We start from the raw sequence: 26,587 nt of genomic DNA on the forward strand, positions 1-26,587 counted from the left end.
TCATGCAGTCATTCAAGGTACTGCTGCACAGCTCCAATGACCCAGGTTCAATCTTGACCTCAGAGGCTGTGTGGAGTTTGCACGTTCTTCCTGTGACCATGTGGATTTCTACCAGATGCTCCGGATTCCTCCCACATCCCAAAGAGGTGTGGTAGGTTAATTGGACACTGTAAATTGCCCCTAACATAAGTGGGTGGCAGGAGAACTGAGGGAGTTGAAGAGAATGTGAGGAAGGGAAGGAAATGTGGGAATGGGATCAAGGGGAATGCTCAGAGAGCTGACGTAGACTCCATGGACCAAACTGCTTCTTTCTATGTCATAAGAAAGTGTGAATGTAGAGAGATTAAAATGCAACTTCTGGACACACTCATGAGATACAGATATTGGACGAGGAAGAGTCCTGCCAATACCTGCACACAGTGTAGTCTTCAGTTTGAGGGTGAAGAGTAAAAATAAACACCACAAGTACTCAGATGTTTGAGACACTATTTTTAATAAACATTATTTAAAGCTGCCAAGTACAAGGCTTTAAACATCTTGTCATACTGTGTCAGTATTATACAGAAGTCCTGATGACACAAGATCTATTTGAATATTGCTTCAATCATGTTCCTAAACAATACAAAAAGGTTTCTGAAATTCATAACTTAGACAATGATTTTTTTTTCCCCAATCAGTTCCAGACTTTCTGTAACTTTTGAAATGATTCCTATGAGTTGCTTCCGCACCTGGGTCAGTCCAGTTTTGCCCAATCTCAATGCCATTCAGGGCCAGTGCCAATCCAAAGGCTAATGGAGATACCACACAAGTCTAAAGTGGGCATTGGATTTTCACTGGGATGCAAGTGCAGACAATTTGTTTTGCAGTGTGAAAAGGGTGCCAGATTAGCAAGTCACAATGCCACAGTGGTGGGAGGAACACATTGCTCTGGAGTGGATGGAGAAGAAAACGTATTGACGTTTTGCTGAAGTGTTCACATTTCAGCCAAGCTCTAACCCACAAGGGTAGGAACCAGAGCTGCTTTTTATCAACAACTGCCAGAAAGTGTGTAGACATCAAGTGGGGGGAAAGGTTGGGGTCATTAGGTGGGGAAAGGTTGGGTGCATTCAGCTTGCTCTTCGCAAATCACATAACATGTGCACAAATTGATGAATATTTCACAGGGGTAGGAACTGTCATGCAGGACGCTTAATAAAGTGAGGCAATGAGGCTCAGTGGGACAAACAGGATTTTCTCATTTCTTCACTGTTTGAATAAAAAATAATTTCTGGAAAAATGGAGTGGTATCCACAGAGCAAAACTGATCACCAGAAAATGAGGAACGCTATAATCAGGGGTATTACCCTCTGAGTTCCATTTCCCAATTCCTGGGGAAAATCTCCAGAAGTTTACCCTTTATAACCCTCATAGCAGAGTCTAGCAGCAAAGTAACATTGGTCAGCGTTGGTCTCAGTGACACTGGAGGATACAAACTGCTTTACTTCCACCAACTCTCACCCCCAACCAATGGTACAATGACTGCTTTACTGCAAATACTGCATGAAGATTGCAATGAATGAAATGCCCTTTTAACAGTGTAATATCACTGAAGGGTTTAGGCTTCAAGGGACGTTCTGGAGTTTGACCTCATTTCCTAGAGGGGTGGAGATACAAAGGGTGTGGAAGTGAGGGTCAGGAAGAAACTGCAGGGACGTTTGTATTTAGTATATTGCTTATTCTTCCAAAGTAACAGAGTAATCTTGGAATAGTGTAAACTATTCCCAGGTTATTGGAAGGGGAAGAAACCAGCAAATTGACTTTTACATTCCCTATGGTATCATGGAATATCACTAATACTGGCACAGAACTAATATTTTTCGATAACTGGAGTGAGCAAGGCATGGAAACAATGGTCATTGACCGATTGCACTTCACAGACATAATCCTCTCCCCTTTTCTCAGAGTGTAGCATTGAAAAGTGTCCAAAATCAAATCTGCTTAATGTGCAACTTTTCATTCCCATATGAAAGAAAGCTCAATGTCCACTTCCCCCATTAACCAATACACAAGATTTGCTTGGAGATGATTACAGGCACTAATACATTACTAATCTGGTCATCAGATAAAGTCAACAAGAATGTATAGAAACAGAAATCTCCAAATCAAAACTGTTGTGGTTGAGAATAAATACTTAATTTTGACTAAGCTATTAAAAGAAGCCCAAAGTATATTTTTTTCTCTTTTCGTATTATGTCATGCTTCATTTTGAGTTGCTTCCTGGTCATTATTTAAAGATGCGATTGGGTTGAAATTCCAACTGAGCCATTGTTGGGCAGAAGTCTCAAAATGGTCATTGTTTTGCAAGACTCATGGAATAATGCAGAGTGCAACAAATGTAATCCCAGAGATATACAAGGCCAATTGACAATAATACATGACTGCAGAGGTTGTGAAATGAGTCAATGGAAAAGAAAAAAATTTAAAACAAAATCAGGCAACTTGGGGGAAAAAAAAAACATCCTGCCAACTTGATAAGGGCTTTGTATTACTTCCAAATAGAATCTTCATCCCATGATATTTATTGGGAGAGAGAAAGCAAACCCAAGTCAACACTTTAAAATTTCCAACAGAAACATTTAAGCAAGGGATTGCAATACTTCCGTGACTGGAAAGAGACTATTGGATGGGGAGAGTCCAGACCCAACTGTACCAGGAAGATTATTAACTTGGCACTCTGGGGAGGATAAAATCAAGTGGATTTTCTTTATTCAAATCTGTCTGAACAATCTTGATTAGCACAATTTTGGATCAGAATGAGCACAGAAAAAACTGCCCCAAAACTGGTAGGCTTGTTAAAAACTGAACATTCTGTATTTCACTCCATTTCCCTCAACCCACCTCAACTTTGCAGTGCATGGATTCCAATCTGAACGTCATATGTCTCTGGATCCACATTATACAGATTTGATTTTGAAAATTTTAAAACAAATCTTGCTCTAGCTCAAGTGGCCAGTGTCTCAAAACATTACAGAAGCAAAATGTACAGAGATATTATGATGAGAATGAGTGATCAACTGACAAATCATCTTAATAAAATACACAGAAGCACAAGGTCAAGGGTTCTGACACTGTCTGTTGTCTGCCTGCAGATAACACCTCAGGGAGGTATAAATACCAGCTTTATACAACCTCAGGGTTTGGGTGCGGGGAGGGGGTGGGAGTGGAAATTCGGCAGCAATGAAGCCATTAAATGATAAAGGTGACTGACATCCACACTTTAATTAACAGTTCCAAATACATATCCAAGGTGTTCAGGCCATACACCAACAGTGCACGAGAAGGAGCCTTCACCAAACCAGAAGGAAATTCCAAGCCCTCCAAATGTTAATTTTTTTTAATATAAACTTTCTCCCTCTATACCTTCATAACATCTTGGTTCATCTGTGACAGGGCCCAAGGCAACCAATCAGCACCTCATGCGAAGAGGAGTCTAGATTCAGCTGCAGATTGAAAGTGCTGCAAATGTGCAGTAAAATCAATTTTGTTTATTCATCTTTACAACTCACTAGTTTGACCAGTGAGCAGCGACTGACCCCACAACAGGTTCCTTTTTAAATCTGGAGATATTTAGACTCGTTCACGGCAAGTCACCAATTTAAAACAAAGTGATTTGCAAGCATCCCACTGCCAAACTCCTTATAGTCCTTCTTGTGCTTATTCACAAAGGGGCAAGAATCTACGAGCATTGAAAGGATTGATGGCCCACATTCTTCACACATGAGGCTGTGTCAGTGAACATTAGGAGGATACTTTTACCAAGAGAATCACTGTGGAATCTACATCCTGTCCTTGCACAATGTTTGCCCTGCATGCTATTTATGATGAAATGCTGGACACAGAGTGATCCCTTCCTTGCTCCTCACCAATGCCCCACCCTGCTCCTCCCCCCACCAACTTTACCCAAGCCAAGGAACATTGAAAGCAACTGTATCATCTTGCAATTCCCCCCAGCTGCAAATCAACTTTTCTTTTTCCCCCCCTTCCCCTCAAAAAAAAACAGGATTAACATAGGAATACATAAAAACTTAAATAGGGAGATGTTAATGGAGTTTTTGTTTTAAGTGGTTCAATTAAACACAAAGAATTGGATGTGTTTATGACCAGGGAAATGCTCTCATCAGAAAAATGTACAACTCTAACTTCCTGAAGCTCTCTGAATGATGGTAAATATGAGCAATGGCTTCCAAGAAAAAAGGAATTATCATTAGGCTTTAATATTTGAATGTAAATGCTAACATTAGATGTATATTAGTGGTCTAAGATCTTGGTATAACAAACAAAATAGTGCTTTTCATTGCAGAGAATTTCAACAGTATTGCTAATATCCATTGTCTTGCCATGACTACCTTGTGCCTTGGCCAACATCGAGGGGAAAAACTCGAGATGAAGGATGCCAAGTTAACCAGCAGTGGAGCTCAATTCCATCTGCATCCAATGTATAAACGTGCAAGAAAAAAGTCAATGGATTGGTTATCCTTTCCTTCTTTCATTTACACTTGATGGAACCAATTCTAGGATCCACCAACTGACCCCACCTCACCTCCTCCAAAGCAGAGGTCAGCTAAGTTGGCATAGACTGTTGATCAATCCAAAGCCCAAACCTTCCTGATTACTGCCTCACTGGATTAAAGCAAAGAGAGCTAGATCATACAACCACTCAGCAATGCAAGTGGGAATTGTAATCCTGTGGCCATCACTGCACAAACACTATGAAAAGCATTTGTTTGCATCCACCATGATCTGATCACATTACCAACATTGTTAAAGCAGAAAGAATTGCAGTGCATGGCAACTTTTTCACAAGCCCAGTGTAGTTCAGCCAAGACCTTATGAGCAGCACCAAACATTGCTATTCTGGGAGCTGCAGACTATCCAGTATATCCGGCTGACCTGTCAGCCTTCCCTGGGATGAGCGCCATTATATCTACAGTAGGTCACAGAGAGGGTCATAGTTGGTGGCCTGAATTCCACCAGATTTGGTGGGGGGTTTAAGGAACCCTTGGAGTCACAGCAGAATGGAGCGAGTCCACAATGTTACACTGCAATAATCTGCCAAACACCAATACTTTAACATCACCACTGGATTAAATTTCATAAATACAATGTTGTACAATAATGTGACGGGGCAGGAGCTGGGGTAAGAGATATTATTCATGCTTGTACAGAATGGAGAGACATCCGAAGGGGTCACATTCTGTGCCACAGGTATTGGCCACCACTGTGATCGTATAGTCATTGGTATCTACAGGTTAGCTGGCAGTGCAGCTCTCCCACAGGGTTCAGCACAACTGATTTTCAGACTGCTAACTGATTGCTTGAGCAGAGCCGGGACTAACAACTGCAGAGTTTCAGCTGAGGAAAGTCAGAACTCACGCACAGGAACAACATGAAATCGCACCACAGGACTCACTTTAATCACGGTTCCCCCTCCCTCAGCCACGGTGGTGCAGTCTCCAGAGAGGCATGTGGCTTTACAGTACTGACTGCAAACTGCACATTGTGCTGTGCCTTGGGCACTCTGCTGTGATGAATTTGCCAGTTGTGCATCCTACAACTTTTACATTTGTAACCTCTTCATTGCTAAATAACTTTCTATGATTCACATGCAGTCAGGGCACCCTGACAGTACTTGATACCTTAGACTAAAAGCGCAGTATTTTGATGTTAATTCATCATGTTATCTCCTGTATTATTGGTTAATTAGCATTAGTATATTCTGGGATAGCTTTCCCAAACATCATGGTTTTTTGTACATTTACTCCCACTGAACACCTGGCTCTATAAACTCCTCCCAAGGACCCCTGTGACTGCTTCCTAACCCCCAATTTGTGCTGTGTCCACTGCTCAACAATGAGCTCCAAGACCTCTCACTCGTCAATGAATGGGAAACAAATACAACTTGCTGGTGAGATGGTAAGTTCTTTTTAAAAGAAAGAATCCTGTATCTTTCTTGAGGAATGTTCCAATTGTTTTCTGTGCTGGCACTTGAAGAGACCCAAAACAATCTTAAAAGAAAAATGTCAAGTGTCATTTTGCCACAGGAAAACAAAAGCTCCCCCTCAAAACATGCTAGCAATGTGGTTCCCATTATGCGCTAGGAACCTGCAGAAACGTACAACCTGATGTATGAGGTGTAACACTCATTCTGTGCAGTCACCAGTCACAACTCCCCAGTGAGGCACTCTCTCAATCTGTCCAAATGTATAATCTTTCTGATTAAAACATAATGTACATATCAGTGCTAAAACACAAAATATTGAATGCTTCTTTTTAAGATCTGCTAAATACTGTTTCAGTCCTGCATGTGTCATTGGTCTACTGCAGGGGGTTTGGCTGAATTAGAGGTTTCCAAACATACAGTTGGACTATCAATTCCAAGAAATTAGTAGAGAGGGAGGAAATTGCTTTTGGAATTCTTTCTCACTGTATAACACCACTGTTCATGAGATCTATTTCAGAGAGTACCTCTGTAGCAAAGGGAACCTTTACCCTGTGTGGGTGCCAATTATAAGTCATATCATAAAACCCATTGCATTAGCAGTCAGACCTTCAGCAGCAGTGAAGTAACTCAAAAGATGAGAAAATTCACCTCCCAAAATAAATATACACTATTTTCTTTTAAAATAAAGCTTACTTTTTTTTAAAAACTAAAATACTTCATAAAACAAGCTGTTCGATAAAATATTCTTTTTCATGACTTGTGAAACTTTCAAACAGAAAGGTGTCCATGAAGAACAGATGTGGATATGTTACATTTAAGTCAGGTGATGTGGAAAGGTGTAACAACCTTAGTGTATTTCCAAATAATGCACTTTGAGTTAACCAGAGACACTTACCCCTACTCCCTTGTGCTAGAGTGGGGAGGAACAATATTTTAACAGCACATACACTGTGCTTTAGATACAAGTGTGCTGAACAAGTGTGCTCTCTTGTATAAAAGTTAAGGCACCTACTATGAGGTATACCTGAGAAGCAGGGAGCAGGGAGAGACCTCAGGGGGATAAGGGGAGGTGCAAAAACTTTCCACGTGGCCCAATGTGCAACTGGGCCCTCACCACAGCACTGGGTTGTCCACCTTTGAGAATCCAGGGTCTTTCCTCAACTCCCAGTAAGTGCCGTTGCTCATCCACGATTCTTTTCCATTGGCATCAATGGTTTTCCTGGAAGGAAGACAAAGTGTGGCTCATTAAAAACAGAGAGGCAGCTGGACAACAGAACAGAAGCAGTTACCGCTCTTGGCTCCAAACCAGAAGCTGTGACTTCAGGTCCCAAAGCAGAGGCTTGTGTGGAAGGATCAGGGCTCTCTCCACTGCAGTACTGAGGGAACAAAGCAGTGCCAGAAGTGCTGTCCTTCAGATAATCCTTAGATGGAACCAAAACTCATGCAGGAGGGAGGGACCCATCAAGTTGGAGAACAAAGGAAGCAAATGGGTTATCATTATTTATTATTTGCAGGTTGTGTGCATTGCTGACAAGGTCAGCGTTTAGTGCTCTTGAGAAGTGCTAGTCAACTGTTTTTTTTGAACAGTGTCAGCCTCCTGGCAAAGGTGCTCCCATGGTGTCATTGGGAAGGGAATTCCAGGATTTAGAACCAGTGATAATGAAGGAATGGGGATACATTTCCAAGTCAGGATGTTGCACAACTTGGTGTGGTACCTGCACATTGCACCAGAAACCTTTGTTCTCCTTGGTGGTTTCGACATGGAGACAGTGGCTTGAATCAGCAAGGCCAGTCAGTCACTTGGTTGCCTCGAGTAATGAATCACAGAAACATCAAGCCGTCAACCAAGATCAAAGTGTACAAAGCAGTCACACTCACTAGCCTTTTGTAAGGCTGTGAGACTTGGACACTTTACATGGAACACATCAAACAGCTCGAGTGTTCCCACATGAGATCTCTGCCATCACTCATGGGCTTGAAACGGCAGGGCAAGGTCTCAGAAGTTCTGGACAGGGCCAGTGTGGTCAGCAAAGCCATGATCCTGAGGCCACAGTTGCACTGGACAGGCCATCCATATGGACAACTCCCATATGCAATGCCAGGTCCCTTATCGAGTTCTTGCTCAGCACCACCTGAACCAGGGATGTCTAAGAAAGCTACACAAGGGTTGTATCAAAGACAGCCTCAAACATAGTGGCATTCCTGCAAGAAAGTTGGAGTCTTGTGCCCAGGACAGAACAGGCTGGTGTGCTTTGACCAAAAGAACCTGCATCAACTTGGGACCATGTTGAGAATAAACACTCATTGAAAACCTGATGGGACAAACAGCCGCTGGATAAACAAAAAACAGGATTTTTATTTTCAGTTTAAATTCCAGAAGGTTGTGAAAACATCATGCAAGAATGAGAGACAATTTTATTGAAATGTACAACTTTATTTTACGTGACTTGACAGGGTAGACGTAGATGCTGCCCCTGGCTGAGGAATCTAGAACCAGGGCTCCAAGTTTCAAATTAAGGGCCTGAGATGAGAAGTTTCCTTACCCAATGGGCAGCAAATCTTTGGAACTCTCCATCCAAGTGGCTGTGGAAATTCAGTCGCTGGGGACATTGGAGAGAGATTGGTCAGACTTTTGATATTAAGAGAATTAGGGTGGATAAGTCCTGATGAGGTGGCCCCTCGGACCTTGTGGGAGGCTAGTGCAGAAATTGCAGGGGCCCTGGCAGAGATATTTAAAATGTCCTTAGCCACGGGTGAGGTGCCGGAGGACTGGAGGATAGCTAACGTTCCATTGTTTAAGAAAGGCTCTGAGAATAAGCCAGGAAATTATAGGGCAGTGAGCCTGATGTCAGTCGTGGGTAAATTATTGGAAGGTATTCTGAGGGACAGGATATACAAGCATTTGAATAGACAGGGCCTGATTAGGGATAGTCAACATGGCTTTGTGCGTGGCAGGTCATGTCTAACCAATCTAATAGAGTTTTGAGGAGGTTGCCAGGATGGTTGATGAAGGGAAGGCAGAGGACATTGTCAAAGGTCTTGCTAAAGTCAATGTAGACAAAGTCCCGCCTGGGAGGCTGCTCCAGACGTTTAAGTCGCTTGGCATTCAGGATGAAGTAGTCAATTGGATTCAACGTTGGCTTGGCGGGAGTAGCCAGAGAGTGGTAGTAGATGGTTATCTCTCTGATTGGAGGCCCGTGACTGGTGGTGTGTTGCAGGGTCCATTGTTATTTATCATCTACATTAACGATTTGGATGATGATGTGGTAAACTGGATCAGCAAATTTGCTGACGACACCAAGATTGGGGTGTAGTGGACAGCGAGAAAGGCCGTCAAAGCTTGCAAAGTGATCTAGACCAGCTGGGAAAATGGGCTGAAAAATGGCAGATGGAAGGTAATACAGACAAGCATGAGGTGATGCACTTTGGAAGGACAAACCAGGATAAGATTGCACAGCGAATGGTAGGGCACCAAGGTGTGCAATAGAACAAAGGGACCAGGGAATACAGACCCATAGTTCCTTGAAAACAGCACCACAGGTAGATAGGGTAAAGAGAGATTTAGGCACATTGGCCTTCAGAAATCAGGGGATTGAGTACAGGAGTTGGGATGTTATGTTGAAGTTGTATAAGACATTGGTGAGGCCAAATTTAGAGTATTGTGTGCAGTTCTGGTCACCTACTGGCAGGAAAGATATCAATAAGCTTGAAAGAGTGCAGAAAAAATTTACACGGATGATGCTGGGACTTGAGGACCTGAGTTACAGGGAAAGGTTGAATAGGTTAGGACTTTATTTCCTGGAGCAGAGGAGAATGAGGGGAGATCTTATAGAGGGAAACAAAATTATGAGGGGTATAGCTAGGGTGAATGCATGCAGGCTTTTTCCCCTCAGGTTGGGCAAGACTAGGTCATAGGTTTAGGGTGAAAGACGAAATATTTAAGGGGAATCTGAGGGAGAACCTCTTCACTCAGGAGGGTGGCACGAGTGTAGAACGAGCTGCCAACGGAAATGGTGGATGTGGGTTCAATTGTAACATTTAAGAGAAGTTTGGATAGGTACATGGATGAGAGAGGTATGGAGGGTGCATGTAGACGTAACTAGGCAGAAAATCAGGCTGGCACGGACTAGATGGGTCGAAGGGCCTGTTTCTGTGCTGTAGAGCTCTATGACTCTAAGGAATATGATACTGTTGCAGGAAAGTAGTCCTGAGATAAAAGATTAGCCGTGATCTCAGTGAATAGTGGAGCAGGCACAAGGGGCTGAATGGCCTTCTCTTGCTTGTTTGTTATGCTTCATGCAATGAATCAAATCGACAAGTCCAATACCAGACAGTGGCGACAAGAGAATGCACGAGCTTGAATCTGAAGCAATAAAATGGTCCCGATGCAAGGACTCGACTCGAAACGTCGACAATTCCTTCCCCCACCCCACGGATGCTGCTCGACCCACTGAGTTCCTGCAGCAGATTGTTTGTCGTACTAGACAGGCAGTGACACCGGTGATCTGACTCTCTCCTTTACTCCCACTACCTAGCACCAGTGTCACAGCACCTAGCCCCTGCCTACAATGGGTACAGCAGCCCTGACCTATCACCACAACCAAACGCTACTTACGTAAAAAAACGAGACTGGTAGACCATGTTGTTTTCTTCCATTATCCTCCTCCTGTCCCTCTGTAACTGTTCAATCCTTTGCTTATGAACTTCTGCTCCCTCCGCGTTCCCCTCCTCGAGATATCTGGCGAAATTTAAAATGAAAAACAAAAATGATCAAGAGGTAACAAGAGAGCACACAGGGTTACTGGCAAAGACTTAACGGGGAGATGCTTCTGTTTTTGCCACTGGAAAACTCAGCCCCGAAAGGTTAATGGAAGTAGAACGGGTATGGTATCGTAGGGGTTATGTTGCTTGCCTTACTGCAAGAATTCTGGATCATTGATCTGGAGACACAAGTTCAAATCCCACTGTGGCAGCTGGTCGAATTTGAATTCCCTAATTAAATAAAACTGTAATCACAAAATAAAAGCTACTTTCAGTAACATGAACCATTATTGTAAAAGTCTATCTGGTTCATTAATGTGCTTTGGGGAAGGAAATCTGCTGTCCTCGTCTTGTCTGGCCTCTCTCTGACTCCTGACCCACCAACATGGTCAACTCTTAACTGTGCCCTCAGTCCAGGGGCAATTGGGGATGGACAACAAATGCTGGCGTTTCCAGTCATGTCCACATCCTGTGAACGACCTTAAAAATAAAGATTCAAATAATTTTCAGAAAGGATTTGCATGTCTATTTGAAGGGTTTAAGGAGGAGACAGTAGGCAACTAATTGGACATGCCTTCAAACAGCAGAACCAGATGCATTGGGTTGAATGGCCTCAAGCAGTGCTTTATGTTGTGACGGCTCTGGAGCCCTTGGGTCGACCAGCCAGATGTTGCACCAGCTGTAAGTCAGGCCTGTTCCCAAGATGCTGGGAACTAGTCTCTGAGGAGCTCAAATTAGAACACGTGCAAAAACCTGTCCACTGTCAGCTTACTATTAACATTTATTGAAGAATAAGGATTACAAAGATATTTTTGATGAGATTCAATGGACCTAGAACTCGCTGCCTGACAGGTGAAGGCAGAGACCTTCACCATATTTCCAAGTGCCTTTAAGGTGATTGGAGGAAGGTATAAGGGGGATGTCAGGGGTAAGTTTTTTTTTACACAGAGTGGTGGGTGCATGGAATGCACTGCCTGCAGAGGTTGTGGGGGCAGATACGTTAGGGACATTTAAGAAACTCTTAGATAGACACATGAATGATAGAGATATGGGGGGCTATGTGGGAGGGAAGGGTTAGATAGATCTTAGAGCAGGATAAAATGTCGGCACAACATTGTGGGCCGAAGGGCCTGTACTGTGCTATAGTGTTCCATGTTCTATGCCTGGATAAGGCTTGTAGAACAGTGACTGCAGGAGCAAGAGCTGGAGAGTGAGATTAATTACATGTTCATTTTCGGCTTTTGTACTGCAAATTTCTGATTCTACGATTGTATGAGGTCTTGTGAAGGCATGCAGTGAAACCTGCTCCTTCTTCAGCCCACCCCTCCCTCTCTCCCAGGAAACCCTGCACCAATATGGGGCTACGTGATTAACTGAGCTTTACAGGTAGGAGGGGAATGCTAGTGAGCTGTGCAATGATGCAATGTTTTTTCTTATTATTCCAACAGAAACTTTATTCATCATAAAAGACACACTATATACAACAATAAAGCAGTGCAAACTTTTACATTCGTGTACAGGTCAATCATTAGCGTTACCTTTTTATATATAAAAAAACATAGCACCAATGCCTGAGCCACTCGTGTGGCTCCCTGGGGTGTTACCCCAATCCCATATTTACAATATTTAAGGGGCTTCCTCACCTGTCCCCACCCCTCCCTCTCCAGTAGCAGAAGAACCCTAAACTATCGTCCTTCCCCACTGAGCCCATCTTCAGTGCGTCCCTCAGCACGTACTCCTGCAGCCCGGAATGTGTCAGTCGGCAGCTTTCCCCTACGGACATCTCGCAGTGCTGGAAGACCAATGGTGGCACAAAGTGGAGCCGTACAGGACGTAAAGTCCTTAGAGAAGGTGCAGGAACAGCTCTAAGGAAGGGGGCAGGCTGCAACATCCTGGTCAGCGTGGATAAGTTGAGCCGAATGGTCTGTTTCCATGCACAAGTCCATAATTCAAGCTCATAACAATAGAGAAATCGGCTTAATGCAGAACAAATATCTTATGAACAATTAAGATCTGAGCTGGAACATGTTAAATGTTGGCCTTGGGAGGAACCACTGCAGTCTCAAAGCTACTGGCATATTGATTAAAGTGCTGGTCTCACTTCAGCCTACCTTTGGTCTGGCCTCAGTCGTGTGTCAGTCAAGGGCAGGACCCATTTAAGGTCAGGGGTCAACTCGTTGAGCTCCCGAGCAAACGTGGTGAAACCATAATAACTTTCATGGTCTTTAGGTATGGGTTCTGAAAAATAGAATCAAGAACATTACATAACTGAACAAACGTTACCACAATAAACATCTGTCGGCGAGTTGAAATCAAATGCTTAAAGAATTTGTGTTCTAAACAGGAAAATACCAACACAAACTGAAGTGTATTCAACCTAATGAAGAGATTAATGAAGTTTAACTGGACTTTTAAAATCCTATACGAGAGCAATATCCAATTCAAAAGGAGGAACACTGTAAACACACATAGGGGATTCATCAGTATCATGAAAGGACATTTCAGATTCAGACTGTTCAACAGAAGCTATTAAGGCTGCAAACAGAGACAATGTTACTGCCAGCCAGAGTGGAGAATACTCAGTTGATCAAGCTTGGACATCATCCTTGATTGGGATCAACATTTGGACAGAATTTAAGTGTAGCTATCCTCCACTCACTGCATTTTTTCCTGGAAGAATTACCCTGCTTTTACTGTGAGAAGCTGCTGTGATTTTTGTTTCTTCTGCTGTACAACAGCCTCTTTACTGTGAGCAATACTCGGCCACAGTTCTTTACAAATGAAGTGTGGGCATCACCAGCACTTACGGCCCATCCTTAATTGCCCTCCATAAAACGGCAGTGAACTGTGTTCTTAAACTGCTGTGGTCCGTGTGGTGAAGATACTCCCACAGCACCATTGGAAAGGGAGTTCCATGACTTAGGCCAAATAATGAAGCAACAGCATAATTATGCTCAACAAGGTGGTTTAAGCTGCTGCAGTGGGTGGAAGTGCTGTAGGGCAGTGAGGGAAGGGTGGAGGGAGGGACACAGGCTGAAAGGTGATAAGTGGAGATACAAGAGGCTACAGATGCTGGAACCTCTGATAAATATTTGGCTATTCTGCACTCGGACAGGTACGTGGACAGGAAAGGTTTGCGGTATATGGGCCAAATAGGACTAGCTTAGATGGGAATCCTGGTCAGCATGGACCAGTTGGGCTGAAGGGCCTGTTTCCGTGCTGTATGACTCTCCAACTCGGTAATAGGCAGATGGAACCAGGTGAGGGAAGGGAATTCTGAGGGATGGGGGAGGAGAGGGGGAGGAAAAAGGAGAGAAGGGAGAACAGGGAGTGTGGGTTACCTGAAGTTGGAAAATTCAACATTCATATCGTTGGGTTATCGACCATAAGGTGCTGTTCTCCTAGTTTGCAGTTGGTCCAACCCTGGCAGTGGAGAAGGCCGAGGACTGACAGGTGGGTGCGGGAATGGGAAGGGGAGCTGAAATGGCCCGCAGCTCGGAGTAGCCATTGCGGACAGAGCGTAGGTGTTCTGCAAAATGGTCGCCTCGTCCTCATCGAGAACACTGAAGGAGGTAGACGAGGTTGGAGGAGACGCACGTGAATCTTTGACTGACTCGGAAAGGCTATTTGGGTCCCTGGATGCTGGCGAGGGAAGAGGAGTAGGGGCAAGTGTTGCACCTCCTACGGTTGCAAGTGGCAGGTTAGGCTTGGATCTCACACTCTGATTGGGACCGATTTAGTGCTCGTGATGAAGGAAATGTGATTTATTCCCTTGGGACGTTCACCATGTTAGGTGAATACAAGCTTTAGCAGTTGGACTTGCAGCTGCCTGACCTCACTACCAAAGGCTCTGGGACAACACAGTGGCTCTTACTTGGTTTCCAAACGCACTTAGCGGATTGCGGGCCGCCGTAGTAAACTCCCTCATGCCACTTGCCGAACAGCTGATGGACAATCCTCCCGTTCTGATCCAAAACCGAGCCTTGGACCTCATTTACGTTTGAACTCCAGTACTTGGTCTGGAGATAGAAGAGAGAACGCACCCAGAGAGAGTCAGAGAGTCATACAGCACAGACACAGGCCCTTTGGCCCAACCGGTCCATACCGACCAACACACCCATCCAAGCTAGTCCCGTTTGCCAGCGTTTGGCCCATATCCCTCTAAACCTTTCCTATCCATGTACCTGTCCAAGCATCTTTTAAATGTTGTTAACGTACCTGCCTCAACCACTTCCTCTGGCAGCTCGTTCCATATACAGACCATCCTCTGGGTGAAAATGTTGCCCCTCAAACTTCTATTCAGAAGGATCAGGAGGGGATCTCATTGAAACCTACCGGCTACCGAAAGGCCTGGATAGAGTGGGTGTGGAGAGGCCGTTTCCATTAGTAGGAGTGTCTAGGATCAGAGGGCATAGCCTCAGAATCAAGGGACATCTCTTTAAAACTGAGACGAGGAGGAATTTCTTCAGCCAGAGGGCAGTGAATCTGTGAAATTCATTGCCACAGAGGGCGATGGAGGCCAAGTCATTGGGTGCATTTAAGGCAGAGATTGATAGGTCCTTGATTGGTAAGGGGGTTAAGGGTTACGGAGAGAAGGCGGGAGAATGGAATTGAAGGAAAAGTGAGCCATGATGGAACAGTGGGCCAAATGGGTGAATTCTGCTCCCGTATCTTATGGTCAATTAAATCTTTCCCCTCACCTTACACCTATGCCCTCCAGTTCTTGATTTCCCACACCCTGGGAAAAAGACTGTGCGCATTCACACTATCTATGCCCCTCACGATTTTATACACCTCTACAAGGTCATCCCTCATTCTCCTACACTCCAACAAATTAAGTCCCAGTTCATGCTGCTTTCTGCTTGAAAACCTGTCAGTCCCTGGTAGAATAAACGGCCAAGCAAGAGCAGTAAAGGCCACTGCGTTTCGTGCGGTCAGCCTCGTACTTCACCTCCTCTTCCTCCCCTTCCAGGCTCAACAACCAGTGAACCCGGAGGCAGGTAACTCAGATCCCGACGGGGGGGTGGTGGGGGGGGGGGGGGGTGCGTGGAAGAGACGCACCTTACAGAAGGTCAGCCTGCAGTGGCAGACACTGCTCTTGGTGTTAGTGATGGTCACCTCCCCGTAGTGCTCTATCCACCGCTGACCACTCAGGATGTTGTGGATGCAGGAGGCAACTTTGTTCCACTGATAGTGATCACCAAACCTGGGCAACACACAAAAATCACAAACAAAATAAAATCCCAGAAAAGGCAAAAAAAAGGCACAGTAGTGTAGAGATTAGCATGACGCTATTACAGCGCCAGCGACCCGGGTTCAATTCCGGCCGCTGTCTGTAAGGAGTTTGTATGTTCTCCCCGTGACTGCGTGGGTTTCCTCCGGGTGCTCCGGTTTCCTCCCACATTCCAAAGACACAGAGGTTAGGAAGTTGTGGGCATGCTATGTTGGTGCCAGAAGCAAGGCGATACTTGCGGGCTAGCCGCAGATGCATTTCACTGTGTGTTTTGAAGTACATGTGACTAATAAAGAAATCTTAAGTGCACCAAAGCTGAGGAAAAACTTTTGAAGGAGACACAAGAGAGACTGCAGATGCTGGAATCTGAAGCAAAAGAAACTGCTGGAGGAACTCAGCAGGTCAGGCAGTACCTGTGGAGGGAGATGGACAGTCAATGTCACTGTTGAAGTGCAGTCACATCTATGATGCAAACAGCACGACAGTCGGCATGCACACAGCCAGCTGCCACAGCAGGTCTTCCAGTGCGCCGAGATTGCCGCCCGCCTACGTCCAGGACCCTGCTATTCCTTCCAGCTGGGTCCAGGATGCGGGCTTGCTCCGAGGTGCAGCCCCTTCCTCCGGGAGGCCGGCTCCCCGGTCAACAGACCGGCCGGGACTCAGCGGGATACTGCCCAGGGCTGCACTCATAGAACGGCATGGACAGATGCCAAGGCCCCGCCCACAGCAAATGCCCAACATTAAAATAAAATCACTTGGACCTGCAAGACTAAAATTAACTTTTAAATGTTCAAAAGTTCAAAGTGTAACCACACACACACACACACACAAAAAATAACACAAAATCAAATCAAAGGCCTTATTTACCTTTGTCCCAGCAGCCCATTCCTGCCAGTTCCACGGGTCTGCTGTGCCCGGATTACCTGGCATGGGAATCGACAGGGCGTTCGGCCAAGCTGGTATCTGACAAATCCGTGCTGCCCCCCGGGACACCAGGAGGAGCCCAGCGGCACAGGTATCCCATGGCCAGCTCTCCACCGGGCAGAAGAGGGTCTGCTCGGGAATGACCCAGGAACAGGCCAATCACTTGGCAGGTCTGGGTGGAAGACTGACCCCCAGTAGTGTTGGCTGAGGGATGCACGTCTGCCAGCGTGCAGTGGAAGAAGATACAATGATGTTCCAGAGGCATTTGGACAGGTACTCGATATGAAAGGTGTGGCGGGATATGAGCCCAATGCGGACAGACGAGACTGCAGTGGGCATGGGTGAGGTGGGCCATCAGGGTCCATTGCTGCGCTGTACAATTCTATGAGAACCCTGGGGATAATTCCCCTGCTTTTCAGCACACTATCATGGGACCTGTCACAGCCACCTGTAGAACTGAACTGGAAGGGTCAGCCTAGACTCTGTGATCCATTCTGCAAAATGGAATCCGAACTCTCAACCCACAGACTATCACAATATTCATCCTAATGCCCTTGACCGCTCTTGCAAAGAGTGAACGTAGCTCTGAGATGTTGCCCTGAAACTCCTGGATGTCACTGTGCACTTGGAGTCTGATGGGAGTTTCCCGTCGCAGGTGGGCCAGCCTCCGTCGACCAGGACCAGTCTGTGCCCTGCTCAGGGTTGGCCACGTTCAACTCAAACTCAAAGTCAAGTTTATTGTCATCTGCACAAGTACATGTCTGCACAGGTGCAACGAAAAACTTACTTGTAGTAGCATCACAGGTACATAGCAGCAGAGACACAACATTCACAAGAAAAACATAAATTATACACAATTTTTACAAGAAAGAACACAATTAGAACAAAAAAAAGTCCATTGTAGTGCAAAATGGTCAGTGTTGCTGTACTGAGGTGGTGATTAGGGTTGTGCAGGTTGGTTCAAGGACCAAATGATTGAAGGGAGGTAGCTGTTCCTGAACCTGGTGTGGAACTTCAGGCTTCTGTACCTCCTGCCTGATGGGAGCTGCGAGAAGATGGCACGGCCCAGATGGTGAGGGTCTTTGATGATGGATGCTGCTTCGTGGCAGGTCGATGCTCGGTGAGTGTCAGTACTGTTCCGTGGGTGTAGCCAGCCGCTCGTCCCGAGACAGAGATTCCTCAGAGTGCAGGCCAATGAACAGGGAGCCGGTGTCCCAGAGCACTGGGCCTGGGACCAAGCTGCAAGGGAGAGCACGGTTTCTGGCTGTGGGCCAGCGAAGAACTCGGGGCAGTGGAAAACCTGTCTTGTTCCCGGGTATGTCACCGTTGTGAGAACAACAAACAATCTGCTGGAAAAACTCAGCAGGTCGAGAAGCATCTGTGGGGAGGGAAGGAATTGTCGACACTTCGGGTTAAATCCTGCATCAGGACGGGTTATGGGAGCTTGCTGTGCACACAGACTGCTGAGTTACTGTGGAGGACGCAAGGTGTTGGATTGTGAAGGGGAGGCACCTGTAAACCAAGTTCTCATTTTGTAACTAACAGTGACCGGCTCAGACTCAAAAATCACCTGACGCACATCGAACGCAATACAGGTTCAGTCTTGCCCACCCCGCCACCAATGAACACACACTCCTTCAACCCGCGGGGCAGCATGGGAGAGGACAGAGGTTCGGCACCTCACCCCCTGCAGCTCTGCCAACCCCTCCCCGAGGGCCTCCAACCTCCCTGGCCCTGCCTCCACCACGCAGTCCCCTGGTCTGAACCACATCCCAGCCAACTCCCACATTCCCCCATGGACCACCACCTCCAGCCTCCACCCCTCCTGCAGACTCACCCACCACCCCCAGAGGCTTGATTCACCTTCCCACAACCCCCCCTTCCTCCATTGACCCAGCCCCCTCCCCCATCAATGGCCCCACCAACCCCAACGTATCCCTTCCTACATCCCGACTCAATGGTTCTGCCCACCCAGCCGCACACCATCTCCTGATGCCAGGTTTGGACCTTCCTCATCCCAACCAGCCGCATAAAAAGGAAAAGTCCCCTCCTGCCCTCACGGGACCGTTCCCCGATCCCTTTAAATCCGAGTCCTCTGATCCTGCCTCTCCGAACAGTTTCCCTTCATTTGTTCCACAGAAGCCATTTGAAACATCAGCTACTTACTTCGGTAAGCTCATGTTCACCATCCCGACGGGAACAATCTCAAGGGACTTGCCCCAGAACTTGTTCTTCCACCTCACGTCTGAAACCAAGAAAGGGAAAGAGTCACAGGCTGGTTACTGCGTAGCAGGAAGCCGTTCAGTGCGTTGGTTACGCGCTGGCTCCCGGTGCAGTAATCCCATCGGTTCCATCACTCCAGTGTCCGAGCGAGCTGGGATGGTTAGGTGGTGGTGGGTCTCGCTAGCCTGCTGGAGCTGGTAGACACGCTGTTCCAGTGGCGGTCAGACTCACTGCGTCCCTGACCGTTCTACTCACGAGTTAGGAGCAGTGGCCCACTCGCCCCTTGGAGCTTTCTCAGTCAATGGGAATGTAGCTGCTCCAATTGAAGTCTGTCCCAAAATTTAAGACATAGACTTAGAACAATGCAGCACAGGAGCTGGCCCTTCAGCGCACGATGTCCATGCTGACCCTGATGCCAAATTAAACAGTCTGCCTGTGCATAGAACATTACAGCACAGTACAGACCCTTCGGCCCACAATGTTGTGCCGACATCTTATCCTGCTCTAAGATCTATCTAACCCTTCCCTCCCACATAGCCCCCCATCTCTCTACCATTCATGTGTCTCTCTAAGTTTCTTAAATGTCCCTAATGTATCTGCCCCCACAACCTCTGCAGTGCGTTCCACGCACCCACCACTGTGTAAAAAAAAACTTACCCCTGACATCCCCCTTATATCACCTTAAAATTATGCCCCCTTGTGTTAGCCATTGTCGCCCTGGGAAAAAGTCTCTGACTGTCCACTCCATCTATGCTTCTTATCATCTTGTACACCTCTATCAAGTCACCTCTCATCCTCCTCTCCAAAGAGAAAAGCCCGAGCTCACTCGTCCTATCCATATTACCTATCCAACCATTGTCCAAATTCCTCCATTCCCTGCCTGTTCATGCGTCTGAATAAATGGTAGAATAAATGCTATTGTATCTGCTTCTGCCTCTTCCCCTGGCAGGGTGTTCCAGGCACCTACCACTTAATTTCCTTTAAACTTTTCCCTGCTCACCTTAAACCCCATGCCCTCTAGTATTTGACATTTCCAAATTGTATCCTCATTGACCAATTCCTGCCTGCATCCTGTACATTTCTGCCTCTCGAGCCACTGAGGGCTCTCTGGAGATGCTTGTGGGATCTCGCAGTGAGTGGACAACAAAAGCCTGAGATGGGCCACCAGATGCTTCCCTGGCAAAGTCAGTGATGGCATCAAATTCAACCGAGCTGAAGATCATCAATGCATAGGACCCGAATCCGTTGCTTGGGCAGAGATTCCCCCACTTTTCTAGGTTTCTAGGTAAATCACAGGAAAAACAAAAGGCTTGCTCTTGTGCTCCATCTCACCCTATTGAAAAAGGTGCAAATTAAAATTTAATAGATGATAGAATCATTCGGAGCAGTCACCAACCCCGCAGAGTTTTAGATTTAACTTCCAGAACTAGTCTCACCCATTGACTGTGGAGTGCCAGCACCATCTAGTGGTAATCCAGGAAAATGTCAGGAGAAGGAACTAAAGATAGCTGTGTCAGAGTCCCCAACACTTCTCCCAAACTTTGTCACTGCCTTGATGCACCTCCAACCATCTTACTGTAGGAGGGCAGCCAATCTTCAGAACTCAACGGGAAACTATTCAACCTACGGCAACCTCACCTTAAAGTCAAGGTCATCTAAACCTCAGCAGTGAGCTGCTGTGTGCAGACAATGTTTGCTTAATGCACACTCAGAGGCAGAGTCACCATTGATGCTTTCACTGAATTATACCAGAGGATGGGCTTTGACATCTGCAAGGTGGTGGTCCTGTACCAATCTGTGCATCACACTGTCCTCTGACAATAAAGATTCACAACACAACCCAAGAAAACTTAAACCACTTCTCACATCTTGGGAGCCAGCTCTTAGCGAAGGCAGACGTGAATGAAATCCATTTCTGCCTTCAATATGTCAGCACAACCTTTGTTTGATTAAGGAAATGGTATTTGAAGATTAAGACCTCAGACGTGGCACAAAATTCATGGTCTACCATGCAGCAGTGATCCCTGCCCTTGTATATGCTTCTGAGACCTGGTCTACCTGCAGGAGGCATTTCAACGTACCAGGAAGATGCCACCAACAACGCCTCTGCGACATCCTCCAGATTCATTGGAAGGAGAAGCAAACTGATGTCAGCATCCTCTCTCAGACCAACATCCCCAGCAGTGAGATCAGAGTTACATTCAATAGTCTAGCTGGGATAGGCTGCTGTATTTGCATTTCCCCCCACAGATATTGCCTGACTCGCTGAGTCCCACCAGAATCTTGTGCATTGCTTTCCTCCATACTTGGCATCAGCCTCCTGAAATAGACATCATTCTGAACTCAAGGATGTGCTTAAAGCTTCCATGAAGAAATGCAACATCCCCAGTGAAGCTCTGGCCCAACGACAGCTGAGTAGAGGAGCAGCATTTGGGATGGTATGGGGAACTTAAAGGTCATGCATTGAGAGCACACAGAAGCCCCACATCAGCAGTGGGAGGTTTACATCACGGCACAAACCACCCACCCCGTGGGCACGCCTGCTCCCTCTGCGGAAGAGTACGTGGTTCCCTCCACAGCCTCATCAACCACTTCGGAACCCGGAGAACCAGAGGGAAAGCGAGTCATCCTCAATCACGAAGCAGAAGAGAGCCTCAATTGGGAACTCCACTCGAGACTGCTAAACCCTTCTCTCTCCTTCTCTCCAACCCCAATTTTGCCATTCCCACTCCCCCCCCGACACTAACCTTGCCAGAAGAGGAAATTCTCAGACTCAGCGTGGCAGACCGAAACTGGAGGGTGATGACTAACCTGCAGCAGAAGACAGAAAGCACAGTGGGAAGTGTTACATTGGCAGCGATCCACCTCCCCCATCTCCTTCCCTACCCAGCTCCCTTCCCTTCAAGGGCACGGTCCTTGGGAGGGTTACAGACACGACAGGCTTGTCTCCACCTCAGGCTGGGGTCTGGGCAGCTCACCGGAGGTACTTCTCCAGCACCAGACTCTGTTCTCATCCAAAATCCACGCAATGTTGGCACTTCCCAAATGTCACGTACAAAATAAGCAGCCACTCACTGAAAACTAAGGTGTGTAGAATTTCTTCTCAGAGACGGGAGTGAATCTCTGGAATTATCTGCCTCGAGGGCGGAGGCCAGATCATTAGATGTATTTAAGGTGGAGATGGATAAATATTTGTCAGATAGAGGAATTGAGGATTAAGGGGAATTGGTACAGAAGAAGAGTTGAGGCCAGCAATATATCAACCTTGATCATAATAAACAGTGGGGTGGAATAGAGTGGTCTATTCCTGCTCTTATTTTCATGTGTTCTTGTAGGGTTACGTAGGTCACAGCAGAGACATTTCTGTCCAATTTGTAACATGGGCTAACTGGGGTGTAGAGTGCAGAGCAGAGAGAAGGCAGGCTCAGGTGAAAGATCTTCACACTGACACGTTAACTAGGTTTTTTCTTCCCACAAGTGGTGCTGAACACATCAGTTCTTCCAACAACTTTATTGGGTCTCAGGAAGAGCAGTAGTTTAACACCAACTTGTTTCAAATGAATGGATAATATAAAATCTCCACTGAGAACAGGGTTTGATTTTCAAATAAAGTTGGACATGACCAAAATCTGGAGTTAAACCACACCGTCTGTTAGCTGAAGGTGACCCGGCCTGGATGTACACAATTCCCAACAACAACTTCTACAGGAATTGGGAGTTACGGTCCACCACAGGCTCACACTTGGTCTCCAGGCTGCCAGTGGCCTTGAGTTGATTTCAGATGAGGCAGCCCCAGGAAGGGTAGAGGTAGAGAAGGGTAGAGGAGAGGCATCTATGCTTTTCCCCCCTCGATCCAGATAGGAAAGAAGGTACTGGGGAAGATTGGGAACAATGCAGTTTGGTCCCACACCCCTTGCTGAAAAGTGGACTGGATCAGATAGTGGAGCTGTCTCCCACAGTCAAATAGCTTAGGACAGCTCACAGCCTGACTTACATCCATCGGGCCACTTAGTCGAGATACCTTCAGTCACCTATTGAACTGGAACCATCTGTGCCAATAATTTTTTTTAAAAATTGGCTTGTATCAAACCCCAAGACCTGGAGGAGAGGAAACAAAAATGAGAAGCCATCTATCGACAGTATTACCTGCTCTCCAATAAACCGGAAGCCCTTGTCTTCTCTTATACATTCATACGTTTCACCAAGGACGGGGTTAAACGGCTTGCATCTTGCTCTGTAATAAGCCGAGGCGTAGCCTGACACAGCAAAGGCAGCAACGTAAACCTGCAGGGAGAAAGGATCTAACTGTAAGTGACTCCGAGCCAAGGAAAAGGCCACAGAGCCCCATCACTCTCGTGACAAACCTCCTGCAGTCTGAAGATACAAACAGAACTTGACAGCAATATCCAAAAGCCCCACTTCTAAAGTCCCATCTCTTCTACATAACTTGATTTCCCATTTCCCCCATTCCACAAGTAAATTCCCATTTGATGCCAGTTTTGTTCAACTAAACTAGTCAACTTTTATCAACGGTTTGGGTTTTGTCCAATTTTCTGGAGTCATCTTTAAATTTTGGAGCTTTAAATCTTGCATTCACTTGAGATATCTGCAGAATGTTTATTTTAAAAGAAATTTGCAACACTGTCTTATTAAATATAATCTTTATAAGTGCGTACATAGTTTCTCTTCTCTCCCTCAACCAATGCAAATCCTGGCTTGCTTCAACCCCCAATCTTCTCTCTGCTGTATCCTGATTTGGATGCCCCTCTATATTCCCATGCTATGTTGGTGCCGGAAGTGTGGCGACACTTGAGGGCTGCCCCCAGAACATTCTACGCAAACAGATGCATTTCACTGTGTGTTTTGATGTACATGTGACTAATAAACAATCTTATCCCCTTAAAATCTCCTTCCCATTGAATGTCTTAAAAATATTTTTCAGTTCTTTTGCTTCTTCCCTTCCAATTCAATTTCTGAGGCGCAACCATTATGTATTTGTATGTCAGCGAATAAACCTGTCACACATCAATTACTGCCACGTCCCATGTGTGACCACTACCGTTGGGTAGGACCCACATAACTTATGGCTCATGAAACTTCCACAGGCCATTTCCTTTACAAATGTGGGCAGGAGTGGGGACCAATCTCCATCTGCATTCCCAGTGTGATTGTCTCTTACCCTCTAAAACTCTTCTCTTGCAGGCTACACAAGCTCATGACTTCTCACAGGTAACTTTGGCAATTTATTTCAAAACTCAAAGAGCCTGCAAACCTTTTTGTTTGTGGGGAGGGTTGTACAAAAACACACGGTGTCATCCACAAGATGCACCGCACAACTTGTCAAGGATTCTTTGATAGAACCTCCCAAATTTGTTACTTCTTTAAACAGACAAGGGTCCCAGGTGGATGGAAACACCACTGACCTAGTCTCACGTGGTGCCGACTTTGTAATGCATCAAGGTTTCTCAGAGGTCAAAACCCTGAGAACTCCCAACTAAACCACAGTGGTGAAGGACTTTGTCCATAAGACTCAAGGCAGCTCACCACAGCCTTCTCAAGGAAAACTGAGAATGGACAATAAGTACCTCTCCAGGTCGTACACCACCCTGGCATGGAAATATGGCATTGTTCCCTCTTCATCTAACTCCTGGAATTCCATAACCAACAATGGCGTGGGGAGTACCTTCACCGCCAGCTTCTCAAAGGGATGGACAATAAATGCTGGCCTATATATAAAGTGACGCACACATACTGAATAAAATGGCTAAAAACTTCTAATTATATGCTGGAAATGATGACGTGTTGCTTGAATATTGATTTTTTTTCTGCATACCTTGGCAAATGTATAGTTACCAACAAGCCTTCACAGTTCTGACAACCCAACCTGACCCATTCATTCACAGAGCACAAGGACTGCTGGCAAGATCACCTACTTACTCCCCTCGTGGCTTAGAGTCAACCACGTCGCTCTGGGTCTGAGCCACAAAGTCCTGACAGGGCAAGAACAACAGATTTCCTTCCTGAAACAGCATTAGTGAACCAGATGTTTTATTTAAGGATATATGGTGATGGTTTTATGGTTGACAGCTTTTTACAACAGTTTAATTAAACTTAAAGTTCCCCAGCTGCCTTAGTGAGATTTGATCAAGCTTCTTCAGAGCATCAGTGCCAGTGGTGAGATGACTAGCCCTGAAAGATTTGCATTTCTATAGCACCTTTCAGGACATCCCAATTAGCTCTGCAGCCACTGAAGTGCTTTCTGAAATATTGTTCTAATACAATGGAGTTCATTATTGTAACCACTATGTTCGTTAAGATAAATGAATATATTGGAGGAAGGTAAGGGAGTTCTTTTGCACTCGAGCAGGCAGCACCCACCCAGCTGACTGGTACCACGGAACAGTTGGGCGAACTCACCATGCGTTCAAATGGATCCAAAGTCCTGCTTGCCGTGTCCAGCAGCTCCGTGAACTCCAGCTCCTCACAGAGTCTCTGCAGCGTGTTCAACGGCTCGTTCAGCTGGACCGGCATGGAGACCTTCGACAGATCTTTGCCGATGTTGTTCTTCAGGATATTCCAAAGGCTGACGTTGCTCAGATTCGGGCCAGGAGCTGGGAGAGACATCCTCCTTTGAACTCCATCGACGGGACTGCAGCTGGGAACCTCTTCAACTTTGGAAATAAATAGTATTTTTTTAAAATATATAGAAAAGGCTCTTTAATTACTTGTGTCTCATTTCCCCCCCCCCCCCAACTCAAATGAATAAAACAGTAAAGAGAGCTCTGAGGAATTCCTCCAACAGAAACCAGTCTCTGACTTTGATCTGCCCCACCTCTAATTTCCCAACAGGAAGTTGTGTGGCCTCCAATTTTGATCTCATCTGCATTCCCAAGCGGTGTCTTCAGCTGCCAAGACTCCAAGCCAGGAAACTCTCTCCCAAAACCTTTTCTCTCCTTGAAGGCATTCAGAACCAACGTCTTTGACCCAGTTTTTGTCACATGCCCCAACCTGTGACCTGGTGTTAAACAGTTCAATAACCATTCCTACGAAGCACCTTGGGATGTTGGAGATTCGATATAAACACGTTGTTGTCAAAGGTTCTCCCTGGTGAGTCTATATCTGTCACTTGCTTAGGCCCGCAGGATACCTATAATAACTGGGCCACAGGTGCAGTGTTTCCCCATTTGTCCAGCATTCCAGGTGCTCTGGTTTATTACTGCCGAAGATCTAGGTGTCCAAAGCAGCGGCAAAACTCAAGGTCATTACACAAGAAATAGGAGCAGGAGTAGGTCATTCGGTCCCTAGTGCCTGTTCTGCCATTCAATATTATTGATTATTTACCTCAGTGCTAGTTTCCCACACAAGCCCCCATATGAGCATTTACCAGGATGCTGTCTGGATTAGAGGGCATGTGCTACAAGGTTGGACACTAGGGTTGTTTTCTCTGGAGCAGTGGAGGCTGAGGG

General features: G+C 46.0%; 1 protein-coding gene across 2 annotated transcripts in view; it reads right to left on the bottom strand.

Moving 5' to 3' along the window:
- Positions 1-476: 476 nt before the first annotated feature.
- The window catches only part of LOC127582930 (oxysterol-binding protein-related protein 6-like), a 101,114-nt gene continuing 75,003 nt past the window's right edge, over positions 477-26,587 (bottom strand). For both annotated transcript variants that reach the window (XM_052038588.1, XM_052038586.1), the window contains 9 exons: positions 25,539-25,792; positions 23,268-23,405; positions 21,869-21,932; positions 19,065-19,143; positions 15,803-15,947; positions 14,616-14,760; positions 12,853-12,979; positions 10,596-10,718; positions 477-7,199 (listed from right to left, as the gene is read on the bottom strand). In XM_052038588.1, the coding sequence (XP_051894548.1) occupies positions 7,091-7,199; positions 10,596-10,718; positions 12,853-12,979; positions 14,616-14,760; positions 15,803-15,947; positions 19,065-19,143; positions 21,869-21,932; positions 23,268-23,405; positions 25,539-25,792 (1,184 nt within the window). In that variant the 3' untranslated portion in view covers positions 477-7,090. The remainder of the gene's footprint in view (positions 7,200-10,595; positions 10,719-12,852; positions 12,980-14,615; positions 14,761-15,802; positions 15,948-19,064; positions 19,144-21,868; positions 21,933-23,267; positions 23,406-25,538; positions 25,793-26,587) is intronic.

Source organism: Pristis pectinata, chromosome 25, assembly GCF_009764475.1.
Source record: "Pristis pectinata isolate sPriPec2 chromosome 25, sPriPec2.1.pri, whole genome shotgun sequence".
Taxonomy (NCBI): Eukaryota; Metazoa; Chordata; class Chondrichthyes; order Rhinopristiformes; family Pristidae; genus Pristis; species Pristis pectinata.